Source organism: Cynocephalus volans, chromosome 8, assembly GCF_027409185.1.
Source record: "Cynocephalus volans isolate mCynVol1 chromosome 8, mCynVol1.pri, whole genome shotgun sequence".
In the NCBI taxonomy this organism is placed as follows: Eukaryota; Metazoa; Chordata; class Mammalia; order Dermoptera; family Cynocephalidae; genus Cynocephalus; species Cynocephalus volans.
This window is the reverse complement of record NC_084467.1, coordinates 79896679-79917287: the sequence shown is the minus strand read 5'-3', so window position 1 is coordinate 79917287 and position 20609 is coordinate 79896679. Positions and strand designations below refer to the sequence as shown.

General features: G+C 34.5%; 1 protein-coding gene across 4 annotated transcripts in view; it reads left to right on the top strand.

The window, feature by feature from the left end:
- Positions 1 to 20609, top strand: part of ZNF644 (zinc finger protein 644) — a 107019-nt gene that overhangs the window by 66926 nt on the left and 19484 nt on the right. For all 4 annotated transcript variants that reach the window (XM_063106273.1, XM_063106275.1, XM_063106276.1 and 1 more), the window contains one exon: positions 17526 to 20563. In XM_063106273.1, coding sequence (XP_062962343.1) covers positions 17526 to 20563 — 3038 coding nt within the window. The remainder of the gene's footprint in view (positions 1 to 17525; positions 20564 to 20609) is intronic.

Below are 20609 nucleotides of genomic sequence, written 5' to 3'. Positions count from 1 at the left end.
TTCCCCCCACCCCTTCACAAACAGTGTTTCTAAGCAAGTTCTGTAATCTGAAACTGTTTCATCCTTTTTTGTTTGTTGGTATTCAAGATTGTATGATGGACCAATCAATTTTTTGTGGAAAAATCTTAGGAATTCAATCTGAGGTTCTTCACAATTTTTCTATCTCCTTTTGGACCTTATCATGAGGAGGTTTTGGAGGGGTCTTTGATAATCCTCCTCGGGTTTGTACCATCTCACAGCCACCATCCATTTTCAAGCTTTACCAGGCCCCGATATTATGTGAATAAACTGGTAAAGGTCAGGGAGTCCTGGATTGTAAGCTCCTATCAGGATTCTAAATTCCTCAGTAAATTTTTGAGGATTTTCCCTTGGTTAGGGAAGTGTTTTGCAATGTCTCTAAGCTCAGTTTTAGACCATGGGGTAAGGCCTGGCTGATCAGAAGGTCTTACTTTATAAGCATCTTTCTAACCTCTTCTTTTTCATCATCCCCAGGATGAAAGGGTAATTTAGCAAGAAGGTTAGTGGATTCCAAGTATTTAGGTAGCAACAGATAAAAAGAAGGAACACTCTGGTTAGTTCAAAGTACAGTCTTATTTGTCTTGTTGTCTTGTTAGTCTTACTTGTCTTATTAGTCTGTTGCTTAAGCTTTTCATTTGCTTTTTGCAAAGAATCTTTTAAGTAGGCCATTTCATTTAGTCTACTACATGCCTCTGCATACCAGTTAAAGAATATATTCCATTGCTTTTGTGGAGTTTTTGATTCCGCTTTTCTAATATGCCTCACAAATAGGCAATTTTATTCCAATTAAAACTCCTCCATGTGGCCATCTTAATTCCAAACTATCTAGTAAGGTTAACCCATTTTTCTAAAACTGCACGTGTGCTGGGTCCACAATTTTTATATGTAAAGTTAGGTGGAGTCCCAGAAGGTGTAGTCTCAAATTCCTTGGATTGAAATGAACCCATTATCTAAAAGATACCTTCCCAAGGTCCAAGACCTCTAACTGAATCCAATCCAGTTAAATTATTGAATCCAGTCCAATCCTGGACCCAGCCCAGTGTACTTATTGCTTAGATAAACTTGGAGAGCTCTGAACACAATATTAGTGGAGCTCCAAATCCGAGAAAAAACTCACCCACAACCTCCAGTTAGAAACACGAAGAAAGCAGTAAGCATAATTTGTTCCACAGGTACCTTGTCCGATCTCCTGATGTTCCCAGGGGTCACTGGAGTTTTACTTTGGATTTCACTTCTCTGACACCAATCTGTTAAAAGAATAAATTCAGGCAAATTAAATTTAACGGAGTTTAATTTGAGCAAGAAAAGAAAAAATAAATAAAAATAATTTCACAAACCAGGCAGCCCTTAGAGTCAGCCAAGATTGAGGGACTATAGCCAAAAACGCATGGTTGGTTAGATTTATAGACAGAAAAAGGGAAGTGACAGTACAGAAAAAGGAAGTGAAGTACAGAACAGTTGACTACCTGCAGCTGGCTGAGATTCAGCTGTCATCACAGAAGTGCACTTCTAAGTTAGGTTTCAATTTGCCCATGTGCTTACATACTAAGTACTAAGTTAGGTTGAGCTCAGAATGAGAGTATGGAGGCTTTCTCAGGCCAAAATTTTTTTTGTTTGATGGAGCAGAAAGAACCTACTATAGGATTTGGGTTTTGACTGGGTGGTTTTGGAAAGGATTTAAGGAAACAAAAGTTTGTTTTGGATTGGGTATTGTCAGAATGTTGGGCATCTTACGATTGGCCATCTTTCTTTAGATTGAGGTGAAATTCACATAAAATACAATTAACCATTTTTAGCGTACATTTATTGGTATCTAGTATACAGTAGTCCCCACTTATCCAAGGGGCATACATTCCAAGAGCTCCAGTGGATGCCTGAAACCAGGGATAGCACCGAGCCTGATTGCCATCAATCAGAACAGATTCTTGTTTGTGTCTTCCACCCACAAATTTAGTGCCTTTTCTATCCTAAGTATTGTGGCTGTAACATTTGCAGTTTGATGTGTGATGGCAAAACTAGCACAGATTTCTTTTTTTTCTTCACAATTTCATGTATAGCAGATTTCTTCGTACCATAAATCTTTGCAACCTCAGCATATGATTATTTTTCTTTCCTTATTGAGAACTTTAAACTTTTCACTTAAAGGAAGCACTTTATGGGCCGAGCCCGTGGCGCACTTGGTAGAGTGCGGCGCTGGGAGCGCTGCGACGCTCCCGCTGCGGGTTCGGATCCTATATAGGACTGGCCTGTGCACTCACTGGCTGAGTGCCGGTCACGAAAAGGACAAAAAAAAAAAAAAAAAGGAAGCACTTTATGGCTTCTCTTTGGCATATCCTAATTGCCAGCGTCACTACTCCTGTGCTTTGGGGCCATTATTAAGTAAATAAGGGTTACTTAAACACAAGCACTGAGATATTGTGACAGTAGATCTGATAACCGAGATAGCCAGAGTAAGTGACTAAGGGGCGGGGAGCATAGACAGAGTGGATACAGTGGTCAAAGGGATGATTCATGTTTTGGGCAGGATAGAGTTGGATAGCATGAGATTTCATCTTGCTACTCTGAACAGTGTGCAATTTAAAACATTAACATTATGAAATGTTTATTTCTGGAATTTTCCATTAATATTTATGGACTGTGATTGACTGCAGGTAACTGAAACTGTGGAACACAAAACCACATATAAGGGGGGACTACTGTATTCACAGTGCTGTGCTACCACCAGCCCTCTAGTTTCTAAACTGTTTCATTACCCCATAAAAGCACCTTGCATCCATTAAATAATCACTTCCTTTTTCCTCCTTCCACTATCACCTAGTAACCTACACTCTACTTTTTGTCTCCACGGATTTGCATATTCTGAATATTTCATATGAAGGAAATCATACAATATGTGACCTTTAGTGTCTGGCTTCTTTCACTTGGCATTATTATGTTTTCGAGGTTCATTTAAGTTGTAGCATGTACTTAGTTTCTTTTAATAGCTGATTAAGGAGGCCTTCAAAAAGTTTATGGAAAGATTTGTATTATCTTTTAGTTCTGTTTTTCCATGAACTTTCTGAAGTGCCTTCATTTTGCATTGTATGGATACACCACAGTCCATTCCCTTCTTCTTGATGGATGTTTAGGTTGCTTCCACCTTTTGGCTTTTGTGAATACAATGCTGTAAACATTCTTGTACAAGTTTCTCTGTGGACATAAGTTTTTATTTCTCTTGAATATATATCTAGGAACTGGATCATATATGGTAGTTCTGTTTAGCTCCTTTAGGGACCAACAAACTTATTTTCGACAGCGGATTCACCATTTTACATTCCCATCAGCAATGTATGAGGGTCTATTTCTCCACATACATGTCAATATTTGCTATTTTCCATTTTGTTTATTAAAGCATTCTAATAGTTGTGAAGTCATCATTGTGGTTTTGATTTGAATTTTCTTAATGACCATGATGTTGAACATCTTTTCATGGGTTTATTGGCCATTTATATATTTCTCTGTGATAAGTATCTATGAAGGTACTTGGCTCATTTTTAAAATTGGGTTGTTTGTGTTTTTGTTGTTGTTTATATATTCTGAATGTTAAACTTATAAAATATATTTTGATAATGTTCTTTGATGCACTAAAGTTTTTTATTTTGATGAAGTCCTGTATATCTATTTATTCTCTTGTTGCTTGTACTTTGGGTGTGAAAGCTAAGAATCCATTGCCAAATCGATATCAGGAAGATCCACCGCATACCTCCTCCTAAGAGCTTTACATATTTAGCTCTTGTATTTAGATTATTGATCCATTTGATTTAATTTCTGTACCTGGTGTGACGCTGGGTTCCAATTTCATTCTTTTGCATGTGGTTATCCAGTTGGTCTATACGTCTACCCTTCTGCCAGTACCAAACTGATTATTGTGGTTTTGTAGTAAATTTTGAAATCAGAGAGTGTGAATACTCCTACTTTTTCCTTTTCAGTATTGTTTTTGCTATTCAGAGCCCCTTGCAGTTTTATATGAATTTGAGGACCAGCTTTTCCATTTCTGCAAAAAGGCCTTTAGAATTTTGACAGGGATTATATTGAATCTGTAGATCACTGTGGGAGAGTTTTGCCATTTTGCCATCTTAATATTAACTGTTCAAATCCATGAACAGGGAATCTCTTTTCATTTATTTAGGGCTACTTTAATTTTTTTTGGCAATGTTTTGTAGTTTTTAGTGTGCAAGTCTTTTACTTGGTTACACTTACTTTTTGGATATTTACTATTTTATTTTTGATGCTATTGTAAATGGAATTGTTTTTAAATTTCTTTTTCAGATCATTTATTGCTAATATATAAAAACACCACTGATTTTTGTGTGTTGACCTTGTACCTGCAAGTTTACTGAATTAGTTTATTAGCTCTAGTAGTTTTTTGTGGATACTTTGGGATTTTTATATAGAATCATGTCATCTGCAAATAAAGCTTCACTTCTTTGTTTACATTTTGGATGCTTTTTATTTATTTTTCTTGCATAATTGCTCTGACTAGGACTTCCAGTACAACATTGAATAGAAGTGGTGAAAGTGGTAGCTCTGCCTTTTACTGATCTTAGGGGGAAAGCTTTGTCTCTCATCATGGAGTTATGATGTTTGCTGTTGGTTTTTCATAGATGATCTTTGTCATGTTGAGGAAGTTTCCTTCTATTGCTAGTTTGCTGGGTATTTTTATCATGAAGCAGTGTTGAATTTTGTCCAACGTCTTTTCTGTATCTACTGAAATGATCATGTAGTGTTTCTTCTTTCTTCTTTTCATATGCTATATTAGCATTGATTGCCTTTCTTATGTTGAGTGACACTTGCATTACTGGGATAAATCTCACTTGGTTGTTGGTATATAATACTTTTACTATGCTATTAGCCTCAGTTTGCAAATATTTTGTTGAGGATTTTTGCATCTACATTAATAAGGGATATCACTCTAGTTTTCTTTCAGTATCTTTGTCTGGTGTGTTATTAGGGTAATGCTGGCCTCATAGAATGTGTTACAAATGTTCCCTCCTCTTCCATTTCTGAAAGAGTTTGAGAAAGGTTAGTGTTAATTCTTTAAATGTTTTGTAGAATTCACCAGTGAAACCATCTGGTCCTGGGCTTTTCCTCTGGGGGAGGTGTTTGGTTACTGTTATAGGTATGTTCAGATTTTCTGTTTCTTCTTGAGTTAGTTTTGGTAGTTTGTTTCTTAGAATTTTTCATTTCATCTAGATTATCTAATGTGTTGGCATCCAGTTGTAAATAGTATTCTCTTATTATCCTTTTGATTTCTCTTAGGTCAGTAGTAATGTCCTTGTTTTCATTTCTGATTTGTTTTCTCTCCTTTTCTTAGTTTCTTTGTCAATTTTGTTGATGTTTTTTTCAAAGAACTAACTTGATTTCATTGATTTTTCTCTATTTTTATATTCTCTTATCTTTGCCCTAATATTTATTATTTTCTTCCTTGTACTAGCTTTGGGTTTAGTTACTCTTCTTGTTATCCTTTAGGTTGTGGTATTTATAGCTATAAATTTCCCTCCGCTTGCTGCTTTTGCCACATCCTATAAGTTTTGGTATGTTGTGTCTTCATTTTCATTTGTGTCAAGATTGGCCATCTAACTAAACCTCATCTGTAGGGAAAGCAGACTGAAGTTGGGATAAACTTGTAATTGGTACAGAAGGTGGCACTCACTCATTTAGTGAGGGAGGGATGTTTGGTAGTTTGCGTTGCACAATGACCTTGTCTGATGTGGATGTTCTGTAGGATATTCTTATGTCCAACAGAAGAACAATATGATTTGGCTGAAAGCATCAGATTATTTAGTCAGTTATACTTTGAGGTGTCTGGGTATAGTTTTCTTTTTACATATTCATCTTAGAGTTCCTGGTGGTCCCAGAAGCTGTAGTTTGATGTCTTTTGTCAGTTTTAGGAAATTCTCAGCCATTATCTCTTAAAGTATTTCTTCTGTCCTGTTCTTTCTCTCCTTTCTTTCTGGAATGTATTAAATGTATGCTAGATCTTTTCACTGTATTGGTTTCAGCTCTTTCTCTTTTCTCTGTTTTCTGTCCTTTTGTCTTTCCTTGCTTCATTCTGGATGCTTTGTTCTGATCTTTGTCTAGTTCACCAGTTACCTCTTTAATTGTATCTGATTTCTAGTTTTGTTGCATAGTAACCAGAGAATATGGTCTACAGTGATTTCTCTTTCTGTTGGAAATTTCTCTGTGGTTAGTATAGTATGTAGTCAGATTTTATAAATATTCCACCAGTGTTTTGAAAAACAAATGTCTAATTGTTGTATAGAGCTCTCTGTATATATTTGATCAGTGGTCTACAAACTTTTTTCTTTGCATATCCCCTAAAAGGATTTTGGAAAATTATGGTATTTTTAAATTGACAGCTGACATTTTTGTCACAAGTGAAAATAATTACATGTTTATATATTATATACATACTTTAAATCTAATTTCTTGATAACCTTTGCACTGTAGATTTGTAGATTTAATTCATTTAGCTTATAGAAAATGTCTGCCATGTAACATATTTAACAAAGCCAGTCTTCACAGCTAAATCAAAGTGACCCTTTGTCAGTAAAAACCTGGCTTCACTTTTTAAATTCAAGTAAATGTATTCATATATATCATTGTTGATGACCTTCTCATTTCTGAACTTGAATTCTAAGACTGGGAAGCAGGGGTAGTGGGGGTGAGGGGAAAAAAAGATGAAGTATGGAGAGGGAGAGACAGACAGACATTGGAATCTTGCCTTGAGTTATTTTTCAATATATTAAGACTGTGTAGCCTTCATATCTCCATATTCTTTGCTTTGCTGCCATGACATTATCCCTAAGGAACTCTGTATTCTCAAATCTTTTATTTGGTTCCCCAAAGGTTTTTATACAACAGAGTATTGTACAATATTATATTGCACAACTAAGATTCTGGATGGCAGTTGGACCCTTGAGATATTCAGTTAACAAGACAGACAAAGTTCTGTGCCTTTGAAACAGTTTTAGAGGAGGGATGTACAAACACCAACAGTAATAAGTATATTACATAGGGTGTTAGAAGGTGATTAAGTGTTATGGGAGTGCTGTGGGTTGATTGAATTGTGTCCCCCAAAATCCATATATTAGAATCTAAATTCCCACTGTTACTGTTTGAGGGTGGCAAATCCTATTATGGTCATTGAAAGGTGGACTCTTGAAGAGGTGATTAGATTATAGGACTGTGCTGTAGTGAATGGATTAATAGTGGTGGTCAGGAGCATGGTTTTGAGGGCTTTTAAAGGAGAGCACATGAGAGTCAGTCTCTGCCATTTTCTGTCATGTAAGACCCCTGTATTACTGTAAAGCTACCACCAAAGAAGACCCTCACCAGATGTGTTCCCTGGACTTTAGACTTCCCAGCCTCTGAAACTTTAAGCAATAGATTTTGTTTTCTTACAAATCACCTAGTTCCAGGTATTTTGTTATAAGCAACAGAAATGGACTAATAAAGGGGGGGGAAAAGGTACAAAAAGTGAGAGAATTTGACATGTAACTTTAACTAGAGTGGTCTAGGGTAGGCATCATTCAAAAGGTAATGGTTGAGTGAAGACTTGAACTGAGATGAGAGAGTTTGTGGTGAGAGTATATGGGTGAAAACATTCCAGCTGGGGAATAGTCAATGCTAAGGCCTTAATGTAGAAGAGAATTTGTTCAAGGAATTGTAAGAAAACCAGTGTGTCTAGAGCAGAGTGAGTGAGTTGGGAAGAGGAGTGGAAAAGAGGTCAAAGAGTTATTCGGGAGTATCTCTGTAGGGCCTTGAAGGCTATGGTGAGGACATTTTTGTTTTTGTTTTGTTTTGCTTTGTTTTTTCTCTGATGAAAACAATGAGCTATTGCAAGATTTCGAGGCACACTATCTATCTTAGGATTTAAAAGCATCACTCTGGTGGTTGGGTTGAGAGTAGATGGTAAGCAGGCAAGGGTAGATGCACTAAGTAAGACCAGATGAGGAAGCTGTTGAAGTAGTAATACAGGGGAGAGATAATAGTGGATTTGGGTTGTAGCAGTGGTAGGAAGTGATTGTATTCTGAATGTATTTTGAAGATAATAGCAGTAAGATTTCCTTATGGTCTGGATATGAGGTGTAAGGAAACAAGAATAATGAAGATTGTTCCATGGTTATTCGCCTGAATAACTGATGTACATGAGGAAGGCTGTAGATTTGTGTTTGGGAACATATCTTTTGTAAAGTGAGAAATGGGTACTCTTTAAAGAGGAGAGGGATGAAGAGAACTAGGATATTGCAAATGCGACATCCAGATCAATTTTAGGTCAAGAGTATAATATGGAAGTTGAGGAACTGGAAATTGTTATTCATACCTGCAATACTTATTGAGAAATTTTTCTGTATTTCCAAGAGTATACACACCCCAGTTGGAAGACCACTGTATTAGAGCAACCTTAATATAGAGGATTTTAATAACATAATAAGTCCATTATTTACTTTTTCAATTTGCTTGATTTGTTAACATTTGGGAAAAGTATTTAAAGTCTCCCTTTGTGGCTATCAATTTGTCAGTTTCTCCTTGTACTTATAAAATTTTTGATTTATGTATTTTGTAACCATTTTGGTTGAGTCCAAAGAGGGTCTTGAATATTATATCTTCATGATAGATTGCATGCTTTATTAATATATATAATATTCATGTTTAGCAGGTCTAGTCCTTTTTGTCTTGAATTCCATTTGACTTTTGTGATAGTAGAGACATATTCTTTCTATTAACATTTGCCTAGTTTATCTTTTCTTTTCTTTTTCTTTTTTTTGGGCAGCTTTCGGGTATGGAGACCTGAACCCTCGACCTTGGCATCACCTTATTTTCATCCTCTGCATTTGATGCTTTTATAAACAGCATATAGCAGACTTCAAAACAAGTTTGAATGCCTTTTCCTTAGTATATAAATTTCACACCTATTGTGAATGCTGAAGTGTTTGAACTACTTTCTGCCCTTTGTTTTGTCTTTGCTATATTCCAGTGTTGTTACTTTGCTTTTTTATTGGATCAAATTTTCTTCTACTTTCTTTTTCTTCTGTAGATTTGAGTTATATATCTTATTACACTGTTTTAGTTGGTTGCCCTTAACATTTTAACACATTTAAAAAAAGATTTTCTTTTAATCAGTGTTTACTAGTCTAACTTCCCATGTTGAAATCTTTTTGGTATCTTGGTTCACAGATTTTTAGATACCATATACTCATTTCATATGAATTATTTTTGGACAATTTATTAATTATTAAAATTTATAATAAATAAATATCTCTGGTCTTGTAAATGAAACTCCAGGATTGAGCATGTAATAAGTAGAAACTCGTAGCAGCTCAAATGTAAATTAGAAAAGAAGTGGTAGCTTATTTGTTGTGTGCCATCACACACACACACAAATATATATATATATATATTTTTTTTTTTTTTTTCTGTGAAGACAGTGTATGAGAGAAAATCACACTAATATACTTTGTTTCAAGAAAGCAAACTTTTTACATTTGAATTTTCACTATTTTAAATTAAGATAATTGTAGAATACTAGTTACCTTGGAGTATTTTTCTTAGAAGATAATTGGATTTTTTGGCTGACTTCAGAAAAAGAGAAAGGGTAAGTTGAATAAATGGTAATAACATCAGTAAGAGAGTTCACATTTAATATTATTTCGTAGAAAGTAAATCTTCCAGTTTTGTTTTTGTTAGTTCTCAGAGAATGTCACACTTTCCTATTTGAATATATGTAAATTTGAATTTATGTAGTAGAGTTTGAATATATGAAATGTAAAATGAAGGGTAAATACTCATTACAGATTATTACAGAATTACAGAAATTTTTTTTACAATCTGAATCCCCCTTTCAGTAAAATAAAATTGTAAATCAGTGAAATAATTCATTCTTCGGATGTCATAATGTTCAAGTTCTGCTTCCCATTTGACTATAAACAATTTTATATTTTATAAATATGATTAATATGTGATTAAGCAGATGAATTAATGGAACTTTTATAATGAAAGATTTACTATACTAAAATCTACAAAAGTTTAAGAAATGTACGTGCAGTAAAACCCGTGAAATTTTGATTTTGAAAGAGCTAAATTGTTGGAATATTAGAAGGAAACTATCATACATTTTTTGTTTCAGGCATCAGGCTAGATGTACATTCTTGCTGGTAAATGTTCTGTTGGTCACCTTTTCCCAAAAATGAAAGTTTTATCTACATTGACAATCTGCTAAAACACGAATCATCTCTTCAACTGTTGTAAAGAATTCCTTAGAAGCCACAGTGTTTGGGCCGGCCCCGTGGCGCACTCAGGAGAGTGCAGTGCTTGGGAGCAGAGTGGCGCTCCCGCCGTGGGTTCGGATCCTATATAGGAATGGCCAGTGCGCTCACTGGCTGAGCGCGGTGCGGGCGACACCACGCCAAGGGTTGCGATCCCCTTACCGGTCACAAAAAGACACACACACACACACACAAAAAGAAGCCACAGTATTTGCATTTATAGTTATACCACTAACTTTGATGTGCATATTCTAGTATGCCTTGGTACTGTGGAATCTCCATGATTGGGGTAGAAGTGTCATCAACAGCACTTTGAACATTCTTAGCTTTTAAGTTCTTTAACAAATTCCTAGCTTTTCCTGAGAAAACATGAGGTAAATAGACATCTGACTTAATGCTGATTCTGTATTCAAAAACCTGTCCTTTGTCGTATTTTCTTGTCTCTTGCTGATTATTGTCAAATGTATAAACAGTAATTTTTTAATGGTGAAGTTCTCTTTGCCCTTTAGAATGATTTCCTTTCTGAAACAATTCATTTTAACTGCATATATCATGTTTATTTCACCACTCTGAGTATTAGTTTCTCTGTTTTCACTTATATAATTACAGATGGTCCACAACTTATGATAGTTTGACATAATTTTTCAGCTTTATGATCATGCGAAAGTGATACGCATTCAGTAGACACCATAGTTCGAATTTTGAATTTTGATCTTTAATTTTTTTATTATAAATTTTATTTTTATTATTATAAAATAGGCTTTGTATTATATCATTTTGCCCAAATGTAGGCTAATGTAAGTGTTCTAAGCATTTTTAAGGTAGGCTAGGCTAAGCTGTGATGTTCAACAGATTAGGGATATTAAATGCAGTTTCAACTTATGTTTTCAACTCATAATGGGTTTATTGGGACATAACCCCATTGTAAGTCGAGGAGCATCTGCATATGCTTTGTCTTCCTAGGACTTTGAACACTCAATTCTTTTGTATTTATTAGACATGATGGGTTAGAATTTATGATGTCTCAAAACTGAATGCAACCGCCAAATCCGTTGTAGACTGAAGAATACCAAAAGACTCAAAGTAAAATGACAATTTGTGGTAGTACTCTCTGTTAGTGGAGGGCAGAGTTTACACACTACCTCTGGAGTGTGGGATTGACATACTTTAGCTACATTGGTTCCTTTGAAAGTTAAAGGTTTGGATAGATATGTTTAACAGTGGACTGACCTATGTTAATTATAAAAGTGTGGTCAAAAAGTTTACTTGGTTTGAAAAATATACTTGTGTGAAGAAGTGATCACTCATTTTAATTTAAGTATAAGTAATTATTGTTGGAGCCATATGTATATGTCATTTATCCTATCAAAGCTGATACCACTTATCTTGTTCTAACTATATGAAAGTATGAACAGCACAACAAGCAGTCATTCCATGCTGAATATGACTTAGCACTCACCTTTGGTTGCAACTGTAAGTTATAGCCTTGTGTCTTCCAATTGTAAAATTCTTCATTAGGAAATTAACCTTTGATCAGTGAACAAGTGAACATCGAATTACATTTCTAGTCTTGCTGATTCTGGTTGATAAAGTTATACCTTTGTACTGCGCTACCCCCCAACCCGCCATCATTCTCGACAGTTTTCTGCTTCAATTCACCACATGCAGCTTCTTGAGATGAGTCAGATTATGTTTAGTATTTAGTATACTTTGCAGTAAGAATCACCTTGTGTTTTGAGATGGTACCTTACTATTTGTAATGCCTTCCTATTAAGTAATGAGGATGGTACATGGCATCAGAAACAAAACTAGTCAACAAGTTCAATGTTATTTGGTGGTAGGTGGTAAAATCACATATAGATCATTAGTTTGTCATGGCAGTGTCACATGCTGCTGGCAATAAAATGCTGTGTGTCCAATGTATTCTATTTTTGTTTTATTTTTCTGTTTGTAATCTACATATTTCCTAGATGTTCAAACCCAGTGACAATTTTTTTTGGTATTGCCAGTAGGAAAAAACTTCTGGCTGTAATGTAGCTGTCATGATACAGATAGCTCTGTGGCCTCAGTGTTTTAGTCATTTAGTGCCATATTTTCATTGTTCGAGAATCAACTTATCAACATATTATAAGTTAACTAAAGGATTATTTCAGGTAATTGTGAATTTAGAGAATATTTTTAAGGTCCAGTAGTATAATTCTCACTCCAGTTTTTAGCTCATTATTTCTAATAATGTTGAATGTTAATAATGTAATAACTAAACGTTAAATATAGTGCATATTAGAAGAGACCTGAGAAATCATCTTAATCAGTCTCTAATCCCATATTCCATTTTACAGTGTTCCTGACAAGTTATCTATCCTGCTGAACCATTCCAGTTCACTGTCGCATAAAACAGCCCTTTGCGATGTTGAATGGTGCCTGTTCCTAGTTTTTCTTAATCTCGAAGTGAAATCCACATCTTTATGATTTGAACACATTGTATGTTCTGCCTTCTGTATGCCAAACCTTTTTAACATTTGAAGGTTAATAATCATATGAGCTAATTGTTAGGCTAACCATACCAAGTTGTTTCTTCATTTCATTACATGGCATGGTTTTATGAGAGTCTGTCTCTGCTGTATACCCTTATGAATGTTCTGTACTTTTTAACATTTCCTCTCAATCTAACATCCTGAATAGGGTTCTAACTGGTGGATATGATTATATAGCGTACTCTGTCTTCTCTTGAAATGTGCACTGGATGAGATTTAGGTATATATGTTTGTACATAATATATAGTATATATAGGCTCAAATACTGCAGTAGTTTTAGGTATAGTATTTCAGTTAATTAAGATTTGTTTTGCAATTTTAATAACAGTTGTGAATATTTTTCTCTTCTTGACCCATTCTCATATTTTACTAACTGAAGTTGTCATGTGTTCTTGAGGATAATTTAAATAAATATAGGGTTTGTGAAAACCTGACAGATCCTAACTGTAACTCAGCTAGTGGGCAACCTTATAATTTATTTATAGCTGTGTAATGTAGTTATTAATGAATTAATGTTGAATGAGGGCAAATTATACTATATTTTGTGTGAAATTATACTACATGACAAAGGTTGGCATTATATAATAAGTACCCACAAAATGTTGACCTACTTGCAATAAATACAATTAATAATGTACATAAAAGAATGAAATTAAGCTCATTTTCTATCAAAAAAGAATTATTCATGAACAGAAAGTGGACAGCATAGATTTGATGACAGGAAGGTTGTAGCTAATCTGAATTACTGAGTGACCTAGGAAGCTTGCTCAGAGGGATTACAGAATAATTATGTTAATATGCAATTATCACCTCATTTCTTCTGTAGTAACCTCAAGATGTAGTGTAGTGAGGGTGTTATAGCAAGTGCTGATAGTTTGCAAAAATACTGATGTTTGAGATTTCTGAGACAATAAGTCTAGCTTGAGGCAAATAAGTGATGATCTGTCATCTTGAAGACAGATCTGACCTTTGTACTTTTTTTTTTAGTGCTCACAGTATATAACTAGAGGCAGTTATAGCTGTGGAACTCATTATGATTTTCTAGAAACTGAAATATGTTTTATGCAGATTTAAAATTTCATTTGCAGCTTTTAAAAAAGTGTGTGAATTTTTTAAAGAACATTTTTAAATTTAGTTAAGAAAATTTCTGTGGTTATGTGATTACATGGGGGAGGAATTAGTAATCGTGTCTAAACATTGTTTGAAAAGATCCTGATTGATATAGCAAATTCATTGAATTGAAATTTAGGGAGTCCAAACAACATAACATTATTTTTTTTAACTTATTAGCTTCCCTTTTTAAAACTTAATAATGCCTACTTTCACATATGTCCCTACTTTGTTATAGTAACATAAACTGGTATTGATGGCTGTGTTTTATGTATGACTATGTAAAGATAGTTGAAAAACTGTTTGAGACAGTGTAAAATTAGCTTATAGATCAGATGCTTTCTTGCCTGGATGACACATAATCTTCTGTGATTGTAAAGAGATAATTTTTGATGTTGTCAAAATTCTAGGTCCATTATTCAGTGCAGTAGATTTTATTTTTTCAGTGCAGTAGATTTTATTTTTTCAGTGCAGTAGATTTTATTTTTTCAGTGCAGTAGATTTTGATGCAGATTTTGTTCAGCATTGTATCTCAGTGCAATAGCTATGAGTCTTGAATACTGCTATTGAAAAAAAGTGTATTTGGAACACTTTATAGTTAGAATATATTCTGAAGCATAACCAGGAAAGTTTTTAGTTATTCTGAAGATACTAGCTTACTGAGTCAATTCCTTATAGCGTATTTCCTAGGTTATGCAGATTTTTAATAGTAATGTTCTAAGAAAGTCTTTTTCCACTTATTTGAAAAAGAATAATTGTTTTCTTGTTGAGTAGAGAAAATTATTAATTTGGGGGCAAGTAAGCCATATTTCAGTATGTAGGTGTGAAGGAAAACTTTGATTGTTGAAGACTTCATTTTCTATTTCAATAATATTTAATTTGACTTTTTAGTTAGATGTGTTTTGTAGATAAAATATCTGTTATGCACATGTGTTTTTTCTGTGTTTTTGAACAAAACAGTTTGATACCTTCAGGATATGAACTTATGAAAAGCTCTTCTAAAGCCGTTCTGGTAATGAGGATGTAGTCTCCAGGCCGACATCATATTCTCATAGTTTGTCACCCTGCTGTTCAGGGGGTACCAATGAAGTTGCTTTAAATGGGAAGCGTCTGTTCCATCTCTGAACCTCTAACACCAGAACAGATGGGTGGAACATAGAACATGGAAGGTTTTACCTCCGAGGTGGTAACAGTGAAGCCACTCATTAACACTGAATTTACCACTTCGTTAGCAATGTTGCTTCCTGTTGAGAAAAGCTAATATACGCTTTCAAATTGACTGAGCATATATTTGTCTACCTCTGTGATTATAATAAGTAGGAACAGAAAGTAACTTTTAGGGTAGTTTTTAAAAAATTTTGTCATTCATTTTAGATTTATTAGATTGTTGCTATTGAGGCATTTTACTTTTTCTACCTAATTTAATGAGAAATATCAGGAATGGGTAATAGTATGGCACCAAGACTTGCTTTTCTTTCATTGACATTTGCACACTCCCTTCTAACACATGTTTATGTGCTGCCCATTTTTAACTTCTGTGTGTGTGATGTAGAGACTCCTGCTGGGTGCTGCATTAGCACCATTTTGTGGTGATATCATTGAATATGATCTTATTGGAAGTCTATTTTTATTACTGTGGATGTTTACCAATCTCAAAACAGAATTCTAAAACCTACGAGGGGCGGAAAAATGATTGTTGATATAAATAACAATGCCAAAGAAAAATATTTGTAATGTTTGTTGTATTAAAGAACACATTTTGTAGAAAGAATAAGATCATATTTTTAAGTGCTTGTTCTGAGTTAAGAAATAACAATTCTTTTATTCTTGAACTACACTTAATGTTTTACAAAGCATGAAATTGACACCATAAAGGATAGTAGATATTTTGAATTTTATTGAAAATGTTTTAATTTGGATTGCAGTCTCCTGCTTTTCTAAAATATTATTACTTGTTATATAAATTAAAAATACTATAAAAGAAAACTGTGAGGGTTTTATTCTTTATCTGAGAGCAGGAATTTAATCTGTCTTTATTTTTAATTTTGTATTTCTAATACTAGAGCAGTTCGTGGCACATAGTAAGTGCTCAATAAATATTTGGAGAATGTATAAACTGTGCATACTACTATGTACAAAAGGAAAAGAAATACAGAAGTTATGCTAGTACTTCAAATAGTTAATACCTGGGGTTGCCAAATAGCAGGTTCTTTAAATTGTAAATGAGGATTATTTGATATTTTGAGGATCTTGCTGTAATTGCTGAGTCAAGAAATCAGAACTTTATGAAACATATTATTTGAATGGTATATCCAGATTTCATAGGAATAAAAACTATTATTCTATTTTAGGAGCTTTTACTTTGGTTTTGCAATTGTTTTTATTCATTCAATACTTATTCAGTTCTTTATTCAACAAATATTGCCTGAGCACCTATGCCAAGTGCTGAGCTAGGTTCTAAAGATATGACAGTGACTGGGTTACAGTACCTGCCCTCAGAGAGCATACTTTCTTCCAAGAAGACAGGCAATTCTAGTACATTGTGGCCATTTCTAAGAGCAGTCATTACAGCCATGGAATGAATCTCTCTCAAACATTCAGATGTCTCCTTTACTTTTAAAATATCATGCTGTCTTTTCATAGTGATTAAATGTATTTTTTAAAATGCCTAGAAAATTTTTATCTACATTTTATATGAAATAAATTAAAAACATATTTTTGTTGGTTCATTGTAAAATTTTTTAGGCCGTTGCACTAGACTGTCAGATCATAAATAGGATAACTACTTCTAGAGAATGCCTAGAATTTGGGGGCCCAGGGTATGAGAATTTAACATGGAGCTTCATTCATTTTAACTATACTAAAGTTAAAGTTAGAATTAAGGATAATTTTAATAAGGAATTAATGAAACCCTATGAATAAAGTATTTTTACAATTGGTAGAATTTTAGGAGAATGTTAAACATCTTGAGAGCAAAGCAGTCTTAAATGTCTTAAAAATCAAAATTACCGTCTCATAATAAGCCATTGACATTGATAGCAAATATGTTCATTCAATTCAAGTTTTTTATTGAGTGGTATTTTGTAACCTTTCTTCAGCAGTGAACTTTTAAGTGACAAAACTTTTGCTTCTCTGCAGTGTTTGAAAATTTAAATTATTCTCTAGTATAGAGAAAAAGTTTTCTTTTTATTAGCAATCTATATATGAGGTTTTAAAGTGGTTTTTTCAGTCTGTAGCATATTCATTTTTTTTGTAGCATATTCATTTATATTGTGTGTTTGTGTGCTTGTGTATGTTGCTTTTCCTTAGACAGTTGATATATATGCAGTATTGGATTGTTGTTGACTAACGTGAAGAACAGTATTAACCTTTGAGATGCTTTTCAAGTGTTTCCGTTTGTTTAAGTTTTCCTTCATTCTTGGAAAATTATTAGGATCTCAATTTTAATGAAGAGTAGAAAATTAAGCTAATAAAAATGTATACTTCTAATTCTCCATACATTCGAATAGTATTTTTTCTTCCTTGCAAATCTAAATTTTTTTTTTCCATTTTCTAGACTAAATGTGTTAAATGGGCTGGCCAACAATATGGATGATTTGAAGATAAACACCGATATTACTGGTGCTAAAGAAGAACTCCTAGATGACAACAATTTTATCTCACAGAAAGAGAGTGGAGTTCATAAACCAAAAGATTGTCAGACATCATTTCAGAAAAACAATACGTTGACTCTGCCTGAAGAACTGTCAAAGGAAAAATCTGAAAAAGCCTTAAGTGGAGGCCAGTCTACTCTATTTATACATGCTGGTGCTCCTACTGTTTCTAGTGAAAACTTTATCTTGCCTAAAGGAGCTGCTGTCAATGGACCGGTTTCACACTCCTCATTAACTAAGACTTCCAATATGAATAAAGGCAGTGTTTCATTAACCACTGGACAGCCTGTGGATCAGCCAACAGCAGAATCTGGTTCAGCTTTGGAGGTAGCAGCTGATCTTCAGCTGTCTACACCACAGAAAGCAAGTCAACACCAAGTTTTATTTTTGTTACCAGATGTAGCACATGCTAAGAATCCAGCCCATTCCATTAAAAAACTACCTACCTCTGCTTCAGTTGGTTGTGAAATTCAGAATTCAGTAGGAAGTAGTATAAAGTCAGATAGCACTTTAATAAATCAAGTAGAGGAAGGTGAGGATAGTGATGATTTAGTGGTAAAAGGTGATTGTGTCAGTACGTTAACAGGAATTTCCTCAGGTACAGATGAATTTAGGTCAGAAAATGACACAAACTGGGATCCTCAAAAAGAGTTCATTCAGTTTCTTATGACTAATGATGAAACAATGGATAAAGCTCCAGTTCACTCTAAAGTAGGTCTAGAAAAAAAGAGAAAGCGAAAAATGGATGTAAGCAAGATAACTCGTTATACTGAGGATTCCTTTAGTGATTCTAATTGTGTACCCAATAAATCAAAAATGCTAGAAGTAGGCTTTCTTGAACAGAATGAAGAGCTACAAGCAATAGACTCTCAGAAATATGCATTATCAAAAGTGAAGCCTGAATCAACTGATGAAGACTTGGAATCTGTGGATGCTTTCCAGCATGTAATTTATAACTCAGATAAGTGTGGCGAAGACAGTTCACCTGTTCATACTAGCACTTTTCTTTCAAATACCTTAAAAAAGAAATGTGAAGAGAGTGATTCTGAGTCACCTGCTACTTTCAGTACTGAAGAGCCATCGTTTTACCCTTGTACAAAGTGCAATGTGAATTTTAGGGAGAAAAAGCACCTCCACAGGCATATGATGTATCATTTAGATGGGAATAGTCACTTTCGCCATCTTAATGTCCCAAGACCATATGCTTGTAGAGAATGTGGACGGACATTTCGAGATCGCAATTCACTTCTGAAACATATGATTATTCACCAAGAAAGAAGACAGAAGTTGATGGAGGAAATTCGTGAATTGAAAGAACTTCAGGATGAAGGAAGAAGTGCACGATTACAGTGTCCTCAGTGTGTGTTTGGTACCAATTGCCCTAAAACATTTGTGCAACATGCTAAAACCCATGAAAAAGATAAAAGGTACTATTGCTGTGAAGAGTGTAACTTCATGGCAGTGACAGAAAATGAATTAGAATGTCATCGAGGCATTGCCCATGGAGCAGTGGTAAAATGCCCTGTAGTCAGTTCTGATATAGCCCAGAGGAAAACCCCAAAAAAGGCTTTCATGAAAGACTCTGTTGTAGGATCATCCAAAAAATCAGCTACCTACATATGTAAGATGTGTCCTTTTACTACTTCAGCCAGAAGTATTTTAAAAAAGCACATGGAGTACTTGCATTCATCATCATGCGTGGATTCATTTGGTAATCCTCTTGGACTTGATAAAAGAAAAAGTGACGTCCTTGAAGAACCTGTAGATATCGATAGCACTAAACCATTAGTAAAACAGCAGTCGACCACATTTCCAAAGAATTCTGCTCTAAAACAGGATGTAAAGCGAACATATGGATCATCCTCACAATCAAGTAATTTTTCAAAATTTCATAAGCGGCCACACAGAATACAGAAAGCCCGGAAAAGCATCACCCAATCAGGTGTAAACATGTGCAATCAAAGCAACTCTCCTCACAAGACTGTTATGATTAAAAGCAGCATTGACCAAAAACCAAAGTATTTCCATCAAGCAGCAAAAGAAAAACCTAATGCCAAGGCAAATAGCAACTATATATATCGACACAAATACGAAAACTACAAAACGATAAAAAAATCAGGTGAATCATATCCTCTGCATTTCAAAAAAGAAGGTAATTCATTAAATTCTTTACATCTGTTTTCATCGTCTAGTAATTCTCACAACAATAGTTTTATTTCAGATCCTCATAATCCTGACACCAAAAGGCCAGAAAGCTTCAAAGACCACAGGCGTGTAGCTGTAAAGAGAGTAGCTAAGGAATCTAAGAAGGAAAGTTCTGTTGGAGGAGAAGACTTGGATAGCTATCCAGATTTTTTGCATAAAATGACTGTTGTTGTTTTGCAGAAACTTAATTCCGCTGAAAAGAAAGATAGTTATGAAACAGAAGATGAAAGTTCCTGGGATAATGTTGAGCTAGCTGACTATACTACACAAGCCATAGAAGATGAAACCTATAATGATATTAATCAAGAACATGTAAACTTACTCCCTCTATTTAAAAGCAAGGTGGAAGGTCAAGAGCCTGGAGAAAATGCTACCCTTAGTTATGATCAAAATGATGGCTTTTATTTTGAATATTATGAAGATGCTGGAACTAACAGTTTTTTGCATGAGATACATGATTCTCAGCATTTAGAAAATGCAGAAACTTCATTGTCAAAGCATAGTTCTGTTTTTCATTGGACTGATTTGTCTCTTGAGAAGAAATCATGTCCTTACTGCCCCGCAACATTTGAAACAGGTGTTGGGTTGTCAAATCATGTCCGGGGACATCTTCACAGAGCAGGATTAAGTTATGAAGCCCGTCATGTTGTATCACCAGAACAAATAGCCACAAGTGACAAAATGCAACATTTCAAAAGAACTGGCACAGGGACACCTGTTAAGCGAGTTAGAAAAGGTAAGTTCTCATGTGGATAATTTGGGCTAGAAGGTCTGTGTTCATA